This window comes from Dermochelys coriacea, chromosome 1 (assembly GCF_009764565.3).
Source record: "Dermochelys coriacea isolate rDerCor1 chromosome 1, rDerCor1.pri.v4, whole genome shotgun sequence".
Taxonomy (NCBI): Eukaryota; Metazoa; Chordata; order Testudines; family Dermochelyidae; genus Dermochelys; species Dermochelys coriacea.
Window position 1 is genome coordinate 125,464,638 of NC_050068.2, and position 21,748 is coordinate 125,486,385.

The 21,748-nt window shown below is 39.3% G+C and overlaps 2 protein-coding genes across 2 annotated transcripts in view; both read right to left on the reverse strand.

The window, feature by feature from the left end:
* The window catches only part of DHRSX (dehydrogenase/reductase X-linked), a 71,288-nt gene that overhangs the window by 47,032 nt on the left and 2,508 nt on the right, over positions 1–21,748 (reverse strand). The gene's annotated exons all lie outside the window — the stretch shown is intronic.
* ZBED1 (zinc finger BED-type containing 1) overlaps positions 9,330–21,748 on the reverse strand; it is a 78,139-nt gene continuing 65,720 nt past the window's right edge. Inside the window, exon 2 of the mRNA XM_043497723.1 lies at positions 9,330–12,454. Within this exon, the coding sequence (XP_043353658.1) occupies positions 10,319–12,406 (2,088 nt within the window). The 5' untranslated portion in view covers positions 12,407–12,454 and the 3' untranslated portion in view covers positions 9,330–10,318. The remainder of the gene's footprint in view (positions 12,455–21,748) is intronic.

A 21,748-nucleotide genomic window follows, 5' to 3' on the forward strand; every position in this document is an offset into this window, starting at 1 on the left:
ACTAATATCAATACAAGTTTTTCCACCTTTGTTCCATTTGTACAGCATCTCGCACAATAGGGTCCAGGCCCATGACTGGGGTTTCCTAGATGCTACAGGAATACACAAATAATAATACGATGCCAAACGATGTAAATTTTCCTCTGCAAAACTCATAGCTCCAGTCATTGTATTAATGAACACAAGATGGTTGAAGGAGACACTAACAAGTCAAAGGTTATGTCTGCACTACAGCCTATGTCAGTATAACATATGTCGCTCAGGGGTGTGAATAAACCATCCCCCGAGCAATGTAAGTTACAGCAACATAAGCGCTTGTGTGCACAGCATTATGTAAGTGGGAGAGCTTCTCCCACCGACGTAGGTTCTGCAGTTTGCCATGGTGATTTTATTATGCCAATAGGAGAGCTCTCTCTTGTTGGCATAGAGCATCTTCACCAGACACGCTGCAGCAGAACAGCTACACTGGTACAGCTGCGCCACTGCAGCGCTATGCATGTAGCCAGTACGTCCCTCAGCCCGCGCCGCTTCCAGCAGCTCCCATTGGCCTGGAGCAGCAAACTGCGGCCACTGGGAGCCGAGATCAGCCGCACCTGCGGACGTGGCAGGTAAACAAACCAGCCCGGCCTGCCAGGGGCTTTCCCTGCACAAGCAGCGGAACAAGTTTGGGAACCACTGCTCTAAAGTGAGTAAACTGAGAGCACAAAATAAAAGTAAATCAGAATATTATTCTCTTTAAATAACCTAGGATATTAAAAACACACAGGTAATGATTTTTTTTCCATTGGGGGAGGTGTTAATGTATGGGGCCTCATTCTGACTTCAGTTACATCACTAAGTTAGAAGTAACTCAATAGATCTGATTCTCCATTGCTTTGCACTTTAGTATTAATAAGGTACCATGTGTCTGAATGAATTATTCAAATTTGGTAGCATTTTACAACCACTTTTCCCAGGTACAACTGACTACTTCCAGCTTGTCTACAATGGAGAAACAGAAAAAAAAATTCCCACTCATGCTATCACCTCTTCAGCTGAATCAGTGAAAGTCATAATGTAAAATGAAGTCCCAGAGCAGAACCATTTTTATCACTGCATAAGTCAGACTTACTTTTAGCAGATTTAACTAATACAGTGGTAAAAACAGGGTGTGTCACAGCAGCCTTGTCTATACTAAGGCTCTCATCATCTGAACTTTATGGGAAATATTTTTTTAAGTTTATCTCTGGGTACACCAAGACACAAGGCAGTTCAGACTCAGGTCCAATGGAATTACCAGTGAAAGTGATATGGTATCATGTGGTCTCTGCATAGAGTACTTTGTTCTATGGTACTTATATGGGCCGCATTACTGCAGTATCTGAGCAGCTCACAATTTTTAATGTATTTAGCCTTACAACACCTTTAAGGAGTAGAAAAAAACTATTAACCTCATGTTATAAATCAAAACTCAGGCAGAGACATTAAGGCCCAGATCCTTAAAGGTATTTAGGCTTTTTATCAGTGCAAGTTAGGAGCCTAAATATCTTTGTGGATACAGGCCTCAAGTGACTTGCCTGAAGTCACACAGGAAGTCTGTCGTGGAGCAAAAAACTGAATCCATAACTTTGGACTCCACAGTCAACTCCCTAACCACTAGACCATGTTTTTTCTAATTATGTTTTGAATCCTAAAGACTAGTTAGACATTGCGCAACCTAAACACTAAATCAACACTAGTGGCTATACTTCAACAAAAAAGCTTCAAAAACAGACTCCAACGAGAGACTGCTGAATTGGAATTAATTTGCAAACTGGATACAATTAACTTAGGCTTGAATAGAGACTGGGAATGGATGAGTCATTACACAAAGTAAAACTATTTCCCCATGGTATTTCTCCCCCCACCCCACCCCCCACTGTTCCTCTGATATTCTTGTTAACTGCTGGAATTAGCCTACCTTGCTTGTCACCATGAAAGGTTTTCCTCCTTCCCCCCCCCCCCCCCCCCCCCCCCCCGCTGCTGGTGATAGCTTATCTTAAGTGATCACTCTCCTTACAGTGTGTATGATAAACCCATTGTTTCATGTTCTCTGTGTGTGTGTATATAAATCTCTCCTCTGTTTTTTCCACCAAATGCATCCGATGAAGTGAGCTGTAGCTCACGAAAGCTTATGCTCTAATAAATTTGTTAGTCTCTAAGGTGCCACAAGTACTCCTTTTCTTTTTGCGAATACAGATTAACACGGCTGCTACTCTGAAACCTGTGATTATGCAAGGCACTGAATTTAGCCGTATAGAGTGGAAATCTGTCAACTTCATGAAAAAACTCGCACAAATACAGACAGACATCAACTTCCTCTCCAAATGCAAACAGATGGACATCATACCAAAAGGACTAAAGGTAAAAAATCCATTACAATCTACATACCACACAGACTATGCTGACAGCTTGTGCCACACACTCTCAAAGAAACTGCGGAACCACCTGATCAACATCCTCTACAGCAAACAGGGAAAGATTAAGAATGAGCTCTCAAAACTGGATACTCTCATAAAGAACCAACCTTCCACACAAACTTCCTCGTGGCTGGACTTTACAAAAACCAGACAAGCCATTTACAAAACACACTTTGCTTCTCTACAAAAGAAAAAGGACACTAAGCTATCTAAACTACTATATGCCACAAGGGGCCACAACAATGGTTCCCGTAACCCACCGAGCAATATTGTTAATCTATCCAACTATACTCTTAGCCCAGCAGAAGAATCTGTCCTATCTCGGGGCCTCTCCTTTTGCCCCTCCACCCCCACGAACATGATACAGTTCTGTGGTGACCTAGAATCCTATTTTCGACGTCTCAGACTCAAGGAATATTTCCAACACACCTCTGACCAACATATTAACCCACAGAGACCTTCCTGCCAACACTACAAAAAGAAAGGATTCTGGGTGGACTCCTCCTGAAGGTCGAAACAGCAGCCTGGATTTCTACATAGACTGCTTCCGCCGACGTGCACGAGCTGAAATTGTGGAAAAGCAGCATCGCTTACCCCATAACCTCAGCCATGCAGAACACAGTGCCATCCACAGCCTCAGAAACAACTCTGACATAATCAAAAAGGCTGACAAAGGAGGTGCTGTCGTCATCATGAATAGGTCGGAGTATGAACAAGAGGCTACTAGGCAGCTCTCCAACACCACTTTCTACAAGCCATTACCCTCTGATCCCACTGAGAGTTACCAAAAGAAACTACAGCATTTGCTCAAGAAACTCCATGAAAAAGCACAAGAACAAATCCGCACAGACACACCCCTGGAGCCCCGACCTGGGGTATTCTATCTGCTACCCAAGATCCATAAACCTGGAAATCCTGGACGCCCCATCATCTCAGGCATTTGCACCCTGACAGCAGGATTGTCTGGCTATGTAGACTCCCTCCTCAGGCCTTTCGTTACCAGCACTCCCAGCTATCTTCGAGACACCACCGATTTCCTGAGGAAACTACAGTCCATTGGTGATCTTCCTAAAAACACCATCCTAGCCACTATGGATGTAGAAGCCCTCTACACCAACATTCCACACAAAGATGGACTACAAGCCGTCAGGAACAGTATCCCCGATACTGTCACGGCTAACCTGGTGGCTGAACTTTGTGACTTTGTCCTGACCCATAACTATTTCACATTTGGGGACAATGTATACCTTCAAATCAGCGGCACTGCGATGGGTACCCGCATGGCCCCACAGTATGCCAACATTTTTATGGCTGACTTAGAACAACGCTTCCTCAGCTCTCGTCCCCTAATGCCCCTACTCTACTTGCGCTACATTGATGACATCTTCATCATCTGGACCCATGGAAAAGAAGCTCTTGAGGAATTCCACCATGATTTCAACAATTTCCATCCCACCATCAACCTCAGCCTGGACCAGTCCACACAAGAGATCCACTTCCTGGACACTACGGTGCTAATACGCGATGGTCACATAAACACCACCCTGTATCGGAAACCTACTGACCGCTATTCCTACCTACATGCCTCTAGCTTTCATCCAGATCATACCACTCGATCTATTGTCTACAGCCAAGCGCTACGATATAACCGCATTTGCTCCAACCCCTCAGACAGAGACAAACACCTACAAGATCTCTATCATGCATTCTTACAACTACAATACCCACCTGCTGAAGTGAAGAAACAGATTGACAGAGCCAGAAGAGTACCCAGAAGTCACCTACTACAGGACAGGCCCAACAAAGAAAATAACAGAACGCCACTAGCCATCACCTTCAGCCCCCAACTAAAACCTCTCCAACGCATCATCAAGGATCTACAACCTATCCTAAAGGACGAGCCATCACTCTCACAGATCTTGGGAGACAGACCAGTCCTTGCTTACAGACAGCCCCCCAATCTGAAGCAAATACTCACCAGCAACCACACACCACACAACAGAACCACTAACCCAGGAACCTATCCTTGCAACAAAGCCCATTGCCAACTCTGTCCACATATCTATTCAGGGGATACCATCATAGGGCCTAATCACATCAGCCACGCTATCAGAGGCTCGTTCACCTGCGCATCTACCAATGTGATATATGCCATCATGTGCCAGCAATGCCCCTCTGCCATGTACATTGGCCAAACTGGACAGTCTCTACGTAAAAGAATGAATGGACACAAATCAGACGTCAAGACTTATAATATTCAAAAACCAGTTGGAGAACACTTCAATCTCTTTAGTCACTTGATTATAGACCTGAGGGTGGCTATACTTCAACAAAAAAGCTTCAAAAACAGACTCCAACGAGAGACTGCTGAATTGGAATTAATTTGCAAACTGGATACAATTAACTTAGGCTTGAATAGAGACTGGGAATGGATGAGTCATTACACAAAGTAAAACTATTTCCCCATGGTATTTCTCCCTCCCACCCCACCCCCCACTGTTCCTCTGATATTCTTGTTAACTGCTGGAATTAGCCTACCTTGCTTGTCACCATGAAAGGTTTTCCTCCTTTCCCCCCCTGCTGCTGGTGATGGCTTATCTTAAGTGATCACTCTCCTTAAGGTGTGTATGATAAACCCATTGTTTCATGTTCTCTGTGTGTGTGTATATAAATCTCTCCTCTGTTTTTTCCACCAAATGCATCCGATGAAGTGAGCTGTAGCTCACGAAAGCTTATGCTCTAATAAATTTGTTAGTCTTTAAGGTACCACAAGTACTCCTTTTCTTTTTGCGAATACAGACTAACACGGCTGCTACTCTGAAACCTCTGACTCCTTTTACTGATGTGAAACTTTATTTTAAATGTAAAACATGTAAAAGCTAAATAGAAAAACTACAGTGGATGCCCTTACAAAGATACTTGAAAAGAAAAGGAGTACCCGTGGCACCTTAGAGACTAACAAATTTATTAGAGCATAAGCTTTCGTGAGCTACAGCTTACTTCATCGGATGCATCCGATGAAGTGAGCTGTAGCTCATGAAAGCTTATGCTCTAATAAATTTGTTAGTCTCTAAGGTGCCACGGGTACTCCTTTTCTTTTTGCGAATACAGACTAACACGGCTGCTACTCTGAAAGATACTTGAAAGAGTATTTAAATTCTAAGCTCTCCGGGGCAGAGAACGTCTCTTTCTTTGATTTTGGAGGGGCCCTAATTTTAGATGAGCCCTTTAGGCCCTAGAGTAATACAAAATAATAATAAAATAATAATACCAATTCCAGAGGTGTTCCATACTTTCAAAATGGGAAATTCTATTACATCTTATATACAGTATTTTTTTCTAATCTGTAAGTGGGATTTTTAAAACTAGGAAATAAATATATTCTGCTAAAAATGTAAACCTTTTCAACTTCTGGGTTCTTCATAGTTCCTTTTATCCTTCTAGGTCATAACACGTATTTAATATGGGTTATCCCCAAAAGCACTTAAATTATCAGATGCCTTCTTAATCCTGATTCCTACCATGAAGTCTTAATGTTGACTTTGATATTACACATCTAAATATACTAAAGTAATTTGTCTTCTTTTATCATAAATATCATTTTTAAGGAAGCTAAAAATAAAATATTTTCCAGACAAGAAGCAAAATCCAAAGGTGCATCCCTGCTCGTCACCCTCACCCCATCACTTTCGTCATGTGTCACAAATTGTAAACAATTCCAGATTGTACATTCATATAGAATTTAAGAGACACGAGTTCAAAGTCTAGGGCTACAGCACAATTCAGTAGACTCTAGTCCCACTAATAATGAACCATGTTTACTCATGTTGTGGCAGCATGCAGTCGTGTTGCAACTTAGCTCACCCACATGGCAATTTCTGTACTATATTGTTGCCTGGAAACTACATGTAATTCTTATCAAGAGAAATTGTCTAAGCTTCTCAGTAAGAGAGGCATTATTGATCTCAACATATTATTATCCAGAAAGATTTATACAGTATACTTCAGTAAGTTACAGAGAGGGTATGCATAGTTTGAAAAACTTGAAATATAACCTCGCCTTGTTGCTGGAGAGTTCAATGTCATAAAGTACTGAAAATATGAACACACATCAGACAAATAAATTAGTAGCTAATTTATTTCTCTGGTTTATTTAACAATATTCCAAGCTTAGCACATTAAATAAAAACTCACAGTCAATGGGTAGGATTAACAATGGCTTTGTCTTAGAACAACGAGACATATCTACTGAACCAATTACAATTTTATTTTGGATACCAAAAATTAAAAGGCCAGAAGAAGCAGAACAGTGCATTGCACTGGTATTGCTGAAACCGATTTGGGGAGAAAACAGCCTGCACTGCATGATAATTTTAGCCTTCAGACACTCCATGTGGAAACGAGGGCTGGAGAGTACCAAAACACATTAGCTGAATTCAGACTGGGGAGGCTGATTTTCTTTTCTTTTCTTTTCCATTCGTGTAACTCCACTGATTTCAGTGAAGCTACTCCTAATTACAGTAGCGTAAGAGCAGATTCAAACCTCTGGTGTTAACACAGTGCTTAATTTTTAATGAAAGAGGGTCGGGTCTCAAGCAATTTTTTTACTTTCATACCTAATGTGGCAAGCCTTAAGGTGCCAGGGATCAGCCCTGGCACAAATTAAGCACAAGTTAACAGCTTCAGCTCCTTTAGGGACAAATTCAGTAGGTGACAAATTGCGGTAAAAGTTACTCTTAAAATTGATGTGGTAGTATAAGTTATATCAGCTTGGCATTCAATGTGAAAAACTTTGTAACTTATTCACTGAACAGGTGTAAAAGGAAAATCAGCTGAGGCCTGCTTTAAACTTCCTCCCTCCCTCCCTCTAGTTAATCAATTATTCTGCTACGCTTCCTTCACATGTAAGATACACTTGTTTTGCACATTCTCTGGGCCCAATCTCCTATAGCCTTGCACCTTCTGTAGTCATGTACATCTGGCAAAGTGGATGTATGGTGATAACATATCAGAATGGTGTATTTTACACATACTTTCCAGAAGTATAAATAATTACACAAGAGACAGGGCAGTGAAGAACTGGGCCACCTAAATCCTAGGTCTGTACAAGTTAGACCACCATTTACAGTCATTTTTCATTAACTAAAACCTGGGGGATAATTTACACCATTTGATTTATTTCATGATTCTAATCCCCCTTCCCACCTACTGCCAAATGATCATACTGTGCATCAGTTGGTGAGAACTGTAAAAACAAAATGTAAACATATACAGCTTGATAGTACAAGTGAAACAGCATATTAAATATCACTGTAAATCTCACTTGTGTTACTTTTCACCAGCCCGTTTATAAAACCATGCATCTATGATTATAAATTCCAAATAGCCATCCCATAATAATACACTCAACAGTCTCTGGTGGACTTCTCTCCAAATCAGTGTTGCATAAGACAATCACAGACACACACACATACATGTTCTGTGTTAGCATTTTATACTGCTGTCCATCATCACAGTATCTGAGTGCTATATGTACACATCCATTTTATAGCATAGTCAGTGAGACTAGTACAACAGAGTGAATGTCTCTGATCTCTGCAACAGCTGAATGATTTCCAAGATCACATGATACACAGACTTTCAGGGAATGCATCCGATGAAGTGAGCTGTAGCTCACGAAAGCTTATGCTCAAATAAATTTGTTAGTCTCTAAGGTGCCACAAGTACTCCTTTTCTTTTGCGAATACAGACTAACACGGCTGCTACTCTGAAGACTTTCAGGGGGCATCCCACTTCTACCTTCATGCTATATTGTAGACTACCTTCATGCTATATTGTAGACTAATGAGAATTTGTATTCTATTCAGTAAGAGTGATATTTCCAGAACGTTTCCAACTGGGAAATGAAAAAAGGGAAAAAAAGAAAAAAAACTTTGCCTATAATATGGTAGTTCCAAAAGTCCCCCTATGCATAAGCAAAATATGCTGGCTGCCTCCCCACTCTCAGCCAAAAGTGAACTACAGACTTGTTTTAGACAAGTAGCTCTTCCTAAGAGATACATTATATTTTATTATTTTATTTTGCTAAATACTCAGAAAGACTTAAAATATTTAGGCATAAAGACACAGGAGGAGCTACTCCAGTACACATAACGATTAATCAGAACTAGTATTGAGATGGGACAGACCAAAGCCCTCTACAGACTGACTCTAAAGGGAAGCAGGGAAAAGGAAGTTTGTAAGTGCTGACATGACAGGAATCATTATCAAGGTCTAACAACTTGTGTGAGGGGATTTTTCTTCCTGCTTAAATACATTTACACAAAATTAAAACTTACTTTTTGGAAAGGCTCTTTCTACCAAAGATCTTTTTAACTCCCTGGACAAAGTCCCAATTTCAATTAAAACAATTTGTATAAAAACAAATAAAAACACATATGGTCCTTGCCTTTTTCCAATCTCCCTACTTCCCCCATCCTTCAGGGGCCTGATTCTTTGCTGCTCTTCACCTTGTGTAGCCACCACTTAGACCAGGGGTTCTCAAACTGGGGGTCGTGACCCCTCAGGGGTCACAAGGTTATTACATGGGGGGTTGCGAGCTATCAGTCTCCACCCCAAACTCCGCTTTGCTTTCAGCATTTATAATAAGAAAAGGAGTACTTGTGGCACCTTAGAGACTAACAAATTTTTTTGAGCATAAGCTTTCGTGAGCTACAGCTCACTTCATCGGATGCATTTCAGATGCATCCGATGAAGTGAGCTGTAGCTCACAAAAGCTTATGCTCAAAAAAATTTGTTAGTCTCTAAGGTGCCACAAGTACTCCCTTTCTTTTTGCGAATACAGACTAACACGGCTGCTACTCTGAAACCTAGCATTTATAATGGTGTTAAATATATTTAAAAGTGTTTTTAATTTATTGGGGGGGGGTCACACTCAGAGGCTTGCTGTGTGAAAGGGGTCCCCAGTACAAAATTTTGAGAACCACTGTCAGACTCACACAAAGTGAATGTAAAATGCCACAATTCTGATGTGGTTGTGATTTCCACCTACTTGGTATAAATGTAAGGGGTGACATAAGGGCTCGTCTACACTTGAAAGTTTTACCACTTTAACTATACTAGTATGACTAAGTGACAAAACGTCCCTCCAGTGTGAATGCAGTTATACTGGCATAAAAGTGCTTATACCAATATAGCTTATTCTGGTTTGGGAAGCAAAAAAAACTATATCAGTATCATTGCATCCACACTAGGGCCTATACCTGTATGTCAATTGTGATGAGAATACACCCCAATTGATGTAGTTATACCAGTAGAACTTGTAGTGTAGATGAGGCCAAAAGTATGAGGTAGTGAAAAAATCAGGCTCAAAGTTATTTATTGTCTAGTTTCTTTCTAATATTTTTGTAAGAGTCTCTGAAGATCTGACTTATGGATTTTAAAATCAGCTTTAAATTTAGGAATTTAAACTTCACAATCCTAATCCATGTTGGCTTCAGAAGTGGATTTGTACATTTTTAAAAACTTCTCTGTTTAGGGTCCAAATTCAGAAAAAACATTCCTATTACAGAAAGCACGTAAGCACATTCAAGTCCCATTGAAGTACATGGCAATTAAACACATGCATAAGTGCTTTCCTGAAATTGGGGCCAGAGTCAGGAGTCATGGACTTTGCAGAATTACTTCCTTTTTCATTTCAGTGCTGTATAATCACAAGTCATTCATGTTTTAAGATAGTAGGCAAGACATACAATGGAAGCTTAAACAAAGTCTGTTACGCTTGTTCAATATTTACAGTATTCATAGCATCAAACAGAATAATTTTGGTAACTTAAGACAAATACCTTTTCTTTGTTATTTAATGTACCATAGTATTCCTGTTAAATGAACCCACTGTCTCGGATATTAAAGAAATTGCTGCTTACATTTACTGTGTCATTTAAATTAAAAATCTGTTCCTGTTCCAAGCCCCACTCGCCTTCATCCTCATCTTCAGGTTCTGCTTCAGACACATTGCGAGTGTTTTCATACAAAAAGATCTGCTCATCCACATGAGCTGGGGCTAACCGGTTTCTCTTAGCACTTACAACATTAGCAGAGGAACCAAAAAGGCGTTCAGGGAAGATTCTTGTGGCGAGAATACACCAATATTTCTGAAGAACCTTTGGTAAAACAGGAAATAATGCTAGTCTGTCAGACCACCACTTAAGGGGGTCTTCATTTAGACCAAGAACCTTTTGTGACTTAAAGTTGCTCAATTCCTCAACAATCTGAGCATGCCATTCCTCTTGGTCTTCCACCCCTCCTGTCTGGCAAAAGATTTCCGCAAGCATGTTATTGATTGCACTGCTAGGGGGAGGGGTAGATGAGATGATTATTTTTTTCACAGGTGGCTCTTCTGACACTGTAAAGAACTTTTCTTCGGGCCTGAAAGTGTTTTCTTTTACTTTTTCCAAAAGGCTTTTTGCTTCCTCCACCACTCTATTTTCTACCTGTTGCCGTTCAAATGCTGAAAGGAAAGGTAGTTTTTTGTACCTAGGGTCCAGAAAAGTTGCAACATTGAGAAACATGTCTATCTCAGGTGTATGCTGGTATGTTGTTGATAACTCTTTGGCTATCACTTCCTTGGCCATGCTAATTTCTTTCAAATCATTCTCTTTGATGTTCAATGTGGTATTTAGAAGCATGTGGAGGAGGGGTTTCACCATACTTATTGTTGGATATTTTGAAGCAGACATCATCTCAGCAACCTGTTTAAAGGGCTGCAGTAGGTCCACCAGACCTTCAATTGTATTCCATTCACTGGCTTCCAACATCAGATGGTGGTTATTGCTGTCCTCCACAAGAACTGCTGCAATTACAAACTGCTGTTCTTTAAGACGTTGCAACATGGCAAGTGTGCTTCCCCACCAGGAAACACGATCACTTACAAGCATACACTGCAGAATATTTTGTTGTTTCTGCTTCTCACTTAACATGTACATTGCTACTGTGGACTGCTGAAAATATTCCACCAGTTTTCGGCACCTGGCAAGAAGGCTGCACAGTTTTGGAAGCTGAAAAGCTTGTTGTATTCCTGCATTAAAAGTCTGCCCCAAACAAGGCATTTGTACTGGAATATCTAGGAGAGAGCAAGCTTTCACAATGTCTTTACCATAATCTGTTGTAGCACCAAAGACTTTTGTATTGACCCCCCATTCAATAAAGATTTCATAAAGGACTCGTGTAATAGTTTCTGCAGTATTTTCCTCTGGCACTTCAAACGTTTTTAAACACCGGGAGTTAACAGTCAGACAGTTAGAAGGGTTACTGTTGAGAAAATGAACTGCAAGTGTTACATACGATCTATTCTGGTTTTCACTTCTCCACATGTCAGTGGATATGCCACACCATAGAATTTCAGTAAGTTCTTTTAACACAATTTCTCTAATAGCATTGTATTTTTCAGGAATTGCTTTTGTGCAGAAATATTTCCTGCTAGGAAGTTCATATCTAGGATCAGCTGTTCTCAAAAGTGCCTTGAATGTGGGTTCATCAACAATAGAAGAAGGATACATGCCCTCACAAATTAGGCTGATCACAGCAGAAGTCAGTTCTTGATGCTTTTTGTTTTCATAATTGTGGCTGGTCTTCATAATTAAAGTGTCTTGAACAACCTGCTGTGACGATTCTGGCTTCAGTTTTGAAAATGCAGTAGCAAACGCTTCCCTCATTTGTTCAGTATTACTTTTCACAAATTCGCAGAACTCATCAGGATGATTTTTCTCAAGGTGGTATGAAAGGTTGGACGTGTTTCCTGAATAGGCAATTTGGGCCATGCAGATGCGGCAATAGATTTTCTTCCACTGTAATATGCATCCTTCTGCATTAGTATCAAACCCAAAGTACTTCCATACTTTACTCTTTGCTCTTGGATGAGCCACTAACTTTAGATCTGATGGCGAGCCTTCTAAGCTTTTATTCTCCATTGCTTCTTGGCCACCGTCTCACCTTTTGATCCTTCACTCAATGAGTACCTGATAAAGGCAGTAAGATAAAGATACAATGAGAAAGCACACATGAAGCACACTCAACTATGTGAAATCAGTGCTTCTGTGAATACACCAAGAAACCTACCTTACTAATTAAATTTGAAAATGTAAAGATGAGGTTTACAGGAAGTGTGACCTATAGGAAGACCCATTAGAATGTCAAAAATAAAAGTGTTTTAATATGTGAAGCGATGCTGTGACTGAGCTAGTAGAACCAAGAAAAACTGAGTTTCTTGAGAAACATGAAAATTCTTGGTAGAGAAAGTGTAATGGTCACTGTAGAGTTTTAGTATGTTATTGCCACATACATTAGACATTTGTTATAGTAGCTCCCTATCCTAAAATTATACTTAAGGTTGCGTCAACATCCCTTTACACAAGAATTATTGAACTCTGCTGTTAACATTTATTTCAGCAGAACTTTGATACACAAGGAACAAATGTTTGGTTGTTCAGAAACAAATTTTGTTAAGTTGGTTTGACTTTTTAGAGATTAATTTTTTAAGTTGTACACTACAACTATGGAACCGATACTGCTCTGCTGAAATCAAAGGACATTTTCCAACTGGATTCAGTTAAAGTAGGATCAGAGTCCTCATGCAGAGCAACAATATACATTTGAGGACTTTCCTGCCTGCCTCCTTGTTGAATTAATGTTCAGAGCTCTTGGCTCCTGGAATATCAGCACCTTATAATTGCAGGAAGAGAGGCAGGCAGGGGAACTTTTATCAACATAATAAGCATTAAAATATGTCAGTTTGAACATTCTTTTTAGCTGTTCAGAAGAATAAACATAAGAATTTTCTACAGTGTGCGCTCTGGAAAATTATACCTACAGATTTGCATGGGGCAAAATATTTTTGCCAGAAAAGTATAATAAAGCCACAAGTCTTCCAGCAAGCAACTACCTGCCAGAGCTCATTTCTCTGCACCAGTGTACCACTTCACATGGCTGAGACTGCATGTGTAGATGTTGCTTTGTCTACCTCTACATGGCTGCAACCTAGCCAGACCATTGCCAACAGACCCTCAAACAGCCCCATTCTTGAAATGCTCATTAAGCGGGTAACAAGGATCAGTAAGGAGAAAGGAAAGGAGCCATCAGGGAACAGTGGTGCAGGGACATACAAAAATTGGAGAGGACCAGAGTTGAGAATACATTCATGATGCATTCTATTGAGAATGAGACATCAACAAATCAGTAAGTTGGGGGAAGAAGACATGTCCCCATCATTCCCTGTCAGTGGCAGCACCATGCCAGGAAACAGAAAAGGAAAGCCCTGGGTGAATAAGACAAGCTATTAGGCTTTTCATGACATTGTTGCAGACCTGTGGGAATGTTTGTGTGTGTGTGTATCTTTTCAGGTTTCAGAGTAGCAGCCGTGTTAGTCTGTATTCGCAAAAAGAAAAGGAGTACTTGTGGCACCTTAGAGACTAACAAATTTAGTTGAGCATAAGCTTTCGTGAGCTACAGCTCACTTCATCAGATGCATTCGGTGGAAAATACAGTGGGGAGATTTATATACACACACAGAGAACATGAAACAATGGGTTTTATCATACACACTGTAAGGAGAGTGATCACTTAAGATGAGCCGTCACCAGTAGCAGGGGGGGAAGGAGGAAAACCTTTCATGGTGACAAGCACGGTGGACCATTTCCAGCAGTTAACAAGAACGCCTGAGGAACGGGGGGGGGGGGGGGAGAAATAACATGGGGAAATAGTTGTACTTTGTGTAATGACTCATCCACTCCCAGTCTCTATTCAAGCCTAAGTTAATTGTATCCAGTTTGCAAACTGGATACAATTAACATAGGCTTGAATAGAGACTGGGAGAGGATGAGTCATTACACAAAGTAAAACTATTTCCCCATTTTATGTCCCCCCCCCACCCCACCCCCCACTGTTATTCAGACATTCTTGTTAACTGCTGGAATTAGCCTACCTTGCTTGTCACCATGAAAGGTTTTCCTCCTTTCCCCCCCCTCCTGCTGATGATGGCTCATCTTAAGTGATCACCTTCCTTACAGTGTATATGATAAAACCCATTGTTGCATGTTCTGTGTGTGTATATAAATCTCCCCACTATATTTTCCACCGAATGCATCCGATGAAGTGAGCTGTAGCTCACGAAAGCTTATGCTCAAATAAATTTGTTGGTCTCTAAGGTGCCACAAGTACTCCTTTTCTTTTTGTGTATCTTTTCAATGAAGTTGCTCCTGTGGCCTTACTCTATGGAGTAAGGGACTTTTGTTCCTTTTAACTATTCTAGTTTTTTTTTTAACATTTTGTGTGTTTTTAATAAAATATTAAGATAAGGTTATTGAAGATTAAAGATGGGGGGGGTTGCAGATTTTTTGGTTTGGTTGATTTCTTTAAATATTTACATCTGAAGATTCTGCATCAGGAAGTAAAACTATTGTGTTTTTAAAAAGGTGCTCTGAATACTGGTATGTCCTTTGCTATGACTAATTTCAGTGCTTGAGTCATCAATATGAATTATTGACCCAACATGGTTATGCTGTATCATTCCAAAGATCAATATTAACAACGTCATATTATGCATTCTCATCGTATCACAATATAACTTTGAAGGAGAGGCATATACCGTATAATATTACAGATGATGGTTTTAATAGCTTCATATTATGCACTTGCATGATGTACCATATCAGTATTTGTTATTATTATTGCTTTCAGATGCCTCTATTTCAAGCTATGTCACAGTGTTTCTGGGACACATACAGACTCAACAAATTTCATTTCATCCCAGAGTATCCCTTACTGTAACACAGAGGTTCCTGGAAGCAAAGAGGACAGTAGAGGAAATTCTACAACATACAGATTCTGTCATAGAACAACAAAACTCAAGTTAATTCACAGTGAATGAATGTCCCAGGCTCACTCCACTCAATTTTGTGACCGTAAGATCTTTTCTATCATTTTTATACAGATTCGACATTTAACTAGAGTGGTACACTGTCGCTTCGCCACAGTTAAGGATACATCAGCATACCACCACCTTAATTACAACACTGAATCACACACTGTCACAGTAACCCTAATATAGAGTGCAGCTCTTCACTGCCTTTCCTAAACTGTTGTGCAGCATGACTGGTGCTACTGAAAAGGCTCCTATATATTACTCCAAGAATGGGACTCCTGGTGAGAGCCTGAGCACCTTTAATTCTATTTGATTTCAACTGGATTTGATGGCACTCAGCACCTGTGTGGTTTGTAAAGCACTTTGGGGTCTTATCTGATATATGATAGTACTGTACTATAGGGGGAGGTGACAGCAACCCCCGTATTTAAGTTACCTAATATTCCATTTTAAAAATGTTTTTGTGACTTTAAAAAAAAATTGAAGCTCTAATACATCCATTGTTTGCTGCAAATCTTTGAAATTCCACAAGGAGAAAGCACCCAGGCTACAAGATGACTTTCTTTTGCTCATGAAATTTCATTCGTATTTAAATGAGCTGTAAACTGTTAAAAACTGCCATTTCCCTTTTCTTGTTTGTGTAGCTCAAGAAAATTTTGACAGCATGCCAAAATAACAACTGAACATCAACATTCTAAAGAGCTGGGCTTACACCACTGCTAGAGAAACACTCTAGATTGGCCTGAAAGCTGAGAGTAGCTGTAGCAATGGAAAGGAGGAGGAGAAGAGAGTCAGGCCTCACTGAGCTCCCTTACATAGCACATGGCCTCAGCATCTCATACCCATTGCAAAGGGTACCAGCAGGGCTGGAGCTCTCCCAATTCCTGGAGAAGAAGGAAGAGAGCCAGGCTAGGTTCCTTCCAACCACCACCTGGACCTAGCCTGTGGGGCCCACCCTTCAGTGCAGTAGAACCTCAGAGTTACGAACACCAGAGTTACGAACTGACCAGATAACCACACATGTCATTTGGAACCAGAAGTACACAATCAGGCAGCAGCAGAGACAAAAAAAAATACAAAAACAAACAAAACAAAACAAAAAATACAGTACAGTACTGGACTAAATGTAAACTACTAAAAAAAAAATAAGGGGACATTTAAAAAAAGATTTGAGAAGGCAAGGGAATTGTTTCTGTGCTTGTTTCATTTAAATTCAGATAGTTAAAAGCACCATTTTTCTTCTGTATAGTAAAGTTTCAAATATCTATTAAACCAATGTTCACTTGTAAACTTTTGAAAGAACAACAACAATGTTTTGTGCAAAGTTAGGAACACCTCCATTCCAGAGGTGTTAATAACGCTGAGGTTCTACTGTGTCTCCTGCTGCAAGCTAAGCACATAGATAGTCCTATTGTTCCAGTGGCTGGAAGTTAAGGGTTTAAACCTTGGTGATCATACAAGATCTGAAGGGTTGCTACAACTATATATAAAATAATTTGTTTTATCTTTTCTCTTTAAAAAAAAAACCCTAAGAAATTTTATACAAAATCTACATTAAAAACTTACTTAGGTTGCAAAGAGAAGCACCTGAAAGATATGAAATACCAGATTTAGTATCAACCATATTACCAGAATTCTACTTTGTTATCCATGTACAATGTAAAACAGTCTCAAATACAGCCCACCCTTTTCTCCCGCCTCCACCCCACAGACTTCTGCCTTATTCATTGCATAGGCAAAAATACATTTGGCATTTCCTAACTTTTCAGTGCATAACTTTGCAATCTAAATTGCTCTCTTTTAAAGGTAGTCTTTTTCAGGATATAATTTAATATCTTACATGTACAATATATATATAGTTCCTTTCATTTTGATGGATCCCAGATATTATTCCTCTCATATATATGAATCGCTTCACCAGAAAGGGCTCACAAACTGTCTCTGGAGTGAAACAATTCTAACAACTTGGAAACATAAAATTTTTTAAGACTGGAAGTAAAGCATCCTTAATCTATTATAATACTTTCTCCATATGAAATAAAAGATATTAATACTTGAATCAAAACTGAGGGGATCCAAGATCTCTATTACTAATTGTTTTGAAAATTATAATGAAAGCCAGAAGAAAATAATTTCATTTAGATTAATTAGAGAGAGGAAATTTAAAATCTATTAAAGGTTAAAAGGTGTTTTTAAAAACATGAATGAGTAATATTAGTACTCAGTTCTAAGTCACTTTCTACATCTCTCAAGTACCAAATATAAACCTTAAGAAGTCTTTTCCAAAAGTACAAAACATACAGCATTGAGTACGTCTGAAGCCAAATTTCAGCGAAATGATTTATGCAATAGAAGAGCAAATGCAGCATGAGAAAAAACAAAAAATTCTTGACAGTCCTTCAACATGATCATAGAAATTCCTACTCTGTGAAATAATTAATGTCAGAGATAGCATGATTTTAAAAAGATTTAAAAAAAAACAATGAAATGACTTTCAATGGGCTGAAACCATATTTCCGGTATTAACTTCCTGGTGTCACAATTAGCTAGCTCATCTTTTGTAAATTCACTGATTAGATTTTTGTTTTTAAAACTTGATTTTGAGGCAAGGTCACACCTTACATTAAGGTATCAGTACGAGCATTAAGCATACAGTAGTATCTATTTGAATTATTAGTTATCTTTGTACACACAGCACTAACAGATTATATATTACCATACTGATCTTTAATTATACTATTTTACACAAATAGTATTGTAAAATGTTTAAATAATAATTTATATAATTCCTCTTCCTCCTTTATTTTCCAGCACTGCACTTAATTGTGAAGTCTACATTAAATTCACAGGTTTCAGAGTAGCAGCCGTGTTAGTCTGTATCCGCAAAAAGAATAGGAGTACTTGTGGCACCTTAGAGACTAACAAATTTATTAGAGTATAAGCTTTCGTGGGCTACAGCCCACTTCACTGGATGCATAGAATGGAACATATAGTAGCCACCGTGTGTGTGTGTGTGCGTGCGTGCGCGCTTTCTTACTATATGTTCCATTCTATGCATCCGATGAAGTGGGCTGTAGCCCACGAAAGCTTATGCTCTAATAAATTTGTTAGTCTCTAAGGTGCCACAAGTACTCCTGTTCTTTTTATTAAATTCACAAACTGCATTAAAATTCCTCCTTCTGTGTTTCAAGTTCCGAGTCTGAAGCAAACTTCTTGATATTCCTACCCTGGAATGCTGTGAAATATGCACCTTCATGTTACATATTTACACTTTCATGTTTTCAGTTCACAAATCAAAACAATTACTACAATATATTTTGCTCCCAGAGCTGCCTCATTTGTACAGTTCAAACTGTCCTCTCCATACACACCATCCTAAACAAAACCTTTAAAAATTAGACATTTATTAGCAGGATGTAATAGAACAGGAGTCAGTATTTAGAAAGATAAGTTAAATTGTGAACTGAAAACAACATACAACCTTGATTAATTCAGGAAACGAAAACTAATTTAATTTAGTTTAGTTTAGACTGCAGCTCCTGAATATTTCTGTGAAATAGTATAACAAACTTTTTTAAAAGAATGCAGCTTCTGAAGATATAAGGACTGCAGCTACAATAGTACACTTCAGACCATTAATTCAACAGAGGGCAGATCTATCACTGGATGCCAGATGGCTTTCTATAATATAGCTTCCACCATGGAGCTGCACCTATGCTGAATTATGGCTATGTGGCTTGCCAGTGTAGATGAGATTAAGTAGGTTTGAGGTCCAAATTCCAGAACATGGAGTCTTGAGGAGCTAAACTACAACTCTTTGGCTCTCCCCTATTCCCCCCCAATGTTTTTTTAAATGTCTCTCATGATGACGCAATTGATACTTTATTTATGCACCTTTTATTCCAGTAATCATAGCTTTTTGACAATTGAAGATTACAAGGGTTAGAAAAAGCTTTCAATTTCTGTATTTTAAAATATTTTTAGTTCACTAACTTCTTGACACAACTGTTGCTTCTTTATTCCAATAAAAGTAGCAGATTACTGATCCAAGATTAACTATTTCCATTCTTTGAAATCTTACCTAAACTAGTCTAATGTCCATATCAAAATATCACTGTTGACAAGTTGGTTTGTTTTTAATCACACTGTTTCAAATACGTTCTTGATATTTTTTGATTTGTTAATTATATTTAAGATTACAATAAAACAAAATGTTTGGGTCAAACTTTGTCATAATATTTCTGTTCAGTTCTAAATTTTGAAAACATTACACACTCTAGGCATACTATCCAACTTTACCCTGCCAAGAAAAACTAATGCTAGAAGAATGCTCAGCTGACATAAAACTGTAGGCACACATCTCCTTTTTTTTTTTTTTTCTTTTTGGCATGTTATATGTTTTTGAGAATGAGAAAGCAAAACTCAAATCTGCATTACAATTATTAGTATGGAAGTAACATTACCCAATGAACCGATGTGTGGAAAACTCTACTATCCAGTCTTTGCATTAATTTTACAATTAATTTATTTTCTCTCCTCCCTAGTACCTCAACTATACAATAAATTGATTTGGGCCTCATATTTTAGATAATCTCACTGAACTGCATGCCTACACCTGCATTTTTGTTATTCTTGTTAAAACCACCATTACCTACGTAAGAGCCACATATGAAGCTAGTCAGAGAAAATAAACAGAACCAAACTAATGAGCTGCGGTGATGCTGTCACTCATTACATGGTTTTCAGGCCTTCCCAAGTTGCAGGGAGCTGTTAGAAGCACCAACAAATTAAAAAGCGTTTTTTTAAAAATCAGTTTCCTTTTAAATTTAAGATTCCTATTGTGCTGATGTCTGGCCTGAAGAGATTCCCAGATTAATCGTTTCTGGAAACCTCAAGCTTCCATCATAGATACCTATTGTGGGGAAATAGAACATCTTTAAGTTTTCTGTTGACCACAAAAATCATTTAAAAATGTAACACATTAATGTCAGAAAAGGAACTAAACTAAAAGCTCCATAGAGCAAACTGAACGCCATTGAATTGTCTCCTTAAATACTGGCAATTAATGAAATATATATTCAGCATATAGAATTTTCTACATCAACACTTCCACCAATGGCTGGGGAAGAATAGAAGACTAGCAGTCTGTGAGAGTTGAATTCAGTGAAAAGAAAAGGAGTACTTGTAGCACCTTAGAGACTAACAAATTTATTTGAGCATAAGCTTTCGTGAGCTACAGCTCACTTCATCGGATGCATGCAGTGGAAAATACAGTGGGGAGATTTATATACATAGAGAACATGAAACAATGGGTGTTACCAAACACACTGTAACCAGAGTGATCACTTAAGGTGAACTATTACCAGCAGGAGGGGCGGGGGGGGGGGAACCTTTTGTAGTGATAATCAACGTGGGCCATTTCCAGCAGTTGACAAGAACATCTGAGGAACGGAGGGAGGGAGGGGGGCAGATAAAGAACACCACTAGCCATCACCTTCAGCCCCCAACTAAAACCTCTCCAGCACAACATCAAGGATCTACAACCTATCCTGAAGGACGACCCATCACTCTCACAGATCTTGGGAGACAGGCCAGTCCTTGCTTACAGACAGCCCTCCAGTCTGAAGCAAATACTCATCAGCAACCACACACCACACAACAGAACCACTAACCCAGGAACCTATCTTTGCAACAAAGCCCGTTGCCAACTGTGTCCACATATCTATTCAGGGGACACCATCATAGGGCCTAATCACATCAGCCACAATATCAGAGGCTCGTTCACCTGCACATCTACCAATGTGATATATGCCATCATGTGCCAGCAATGCCCCTCTGCCATGTACATTGGTCAAACTGGACAGTCTCTACGTAAAAGAATAAATGGACAGAAATCAGATGTCAAGAATTATAACATTCAAAAACCAGTTGGAGAACACTTCAATCTCTCTGGTCACTCGATCACAGACCTAAGAGTGGCTATACTTCAACAAAAAAGCTTCAAAAACAGACTCCAACGAGAGACTGCTGAATTGGAATTAATTTGCAAACTGGATACAATTAATTTATGCTTGAATAAAGACTGGGAGTGGATGTGTTATTACACAAAGTAAAACTATTTCCCCCGGTTTATCCCCTCCCCCACCTCCCACTGTTCCTCAGACGTCCTTGTCAACTGCTGGAAATGGCCCACCTTGATTATCACTACAAAAGGTCGTTCTCCCCCCTCCCCCCCAGCTTTCCTGCTGGTAAGTGATCTTAAGTGCTCACTCTGGTTACAGTGTGTATGATAATACCCATTATTTCATGTTCTCTATGTATATAAATCTCCCCACTGTATTTTCCACTGAATGCATCCGATAAAGTGAGCTGTAGCTCACGAAAGCTTATGCTC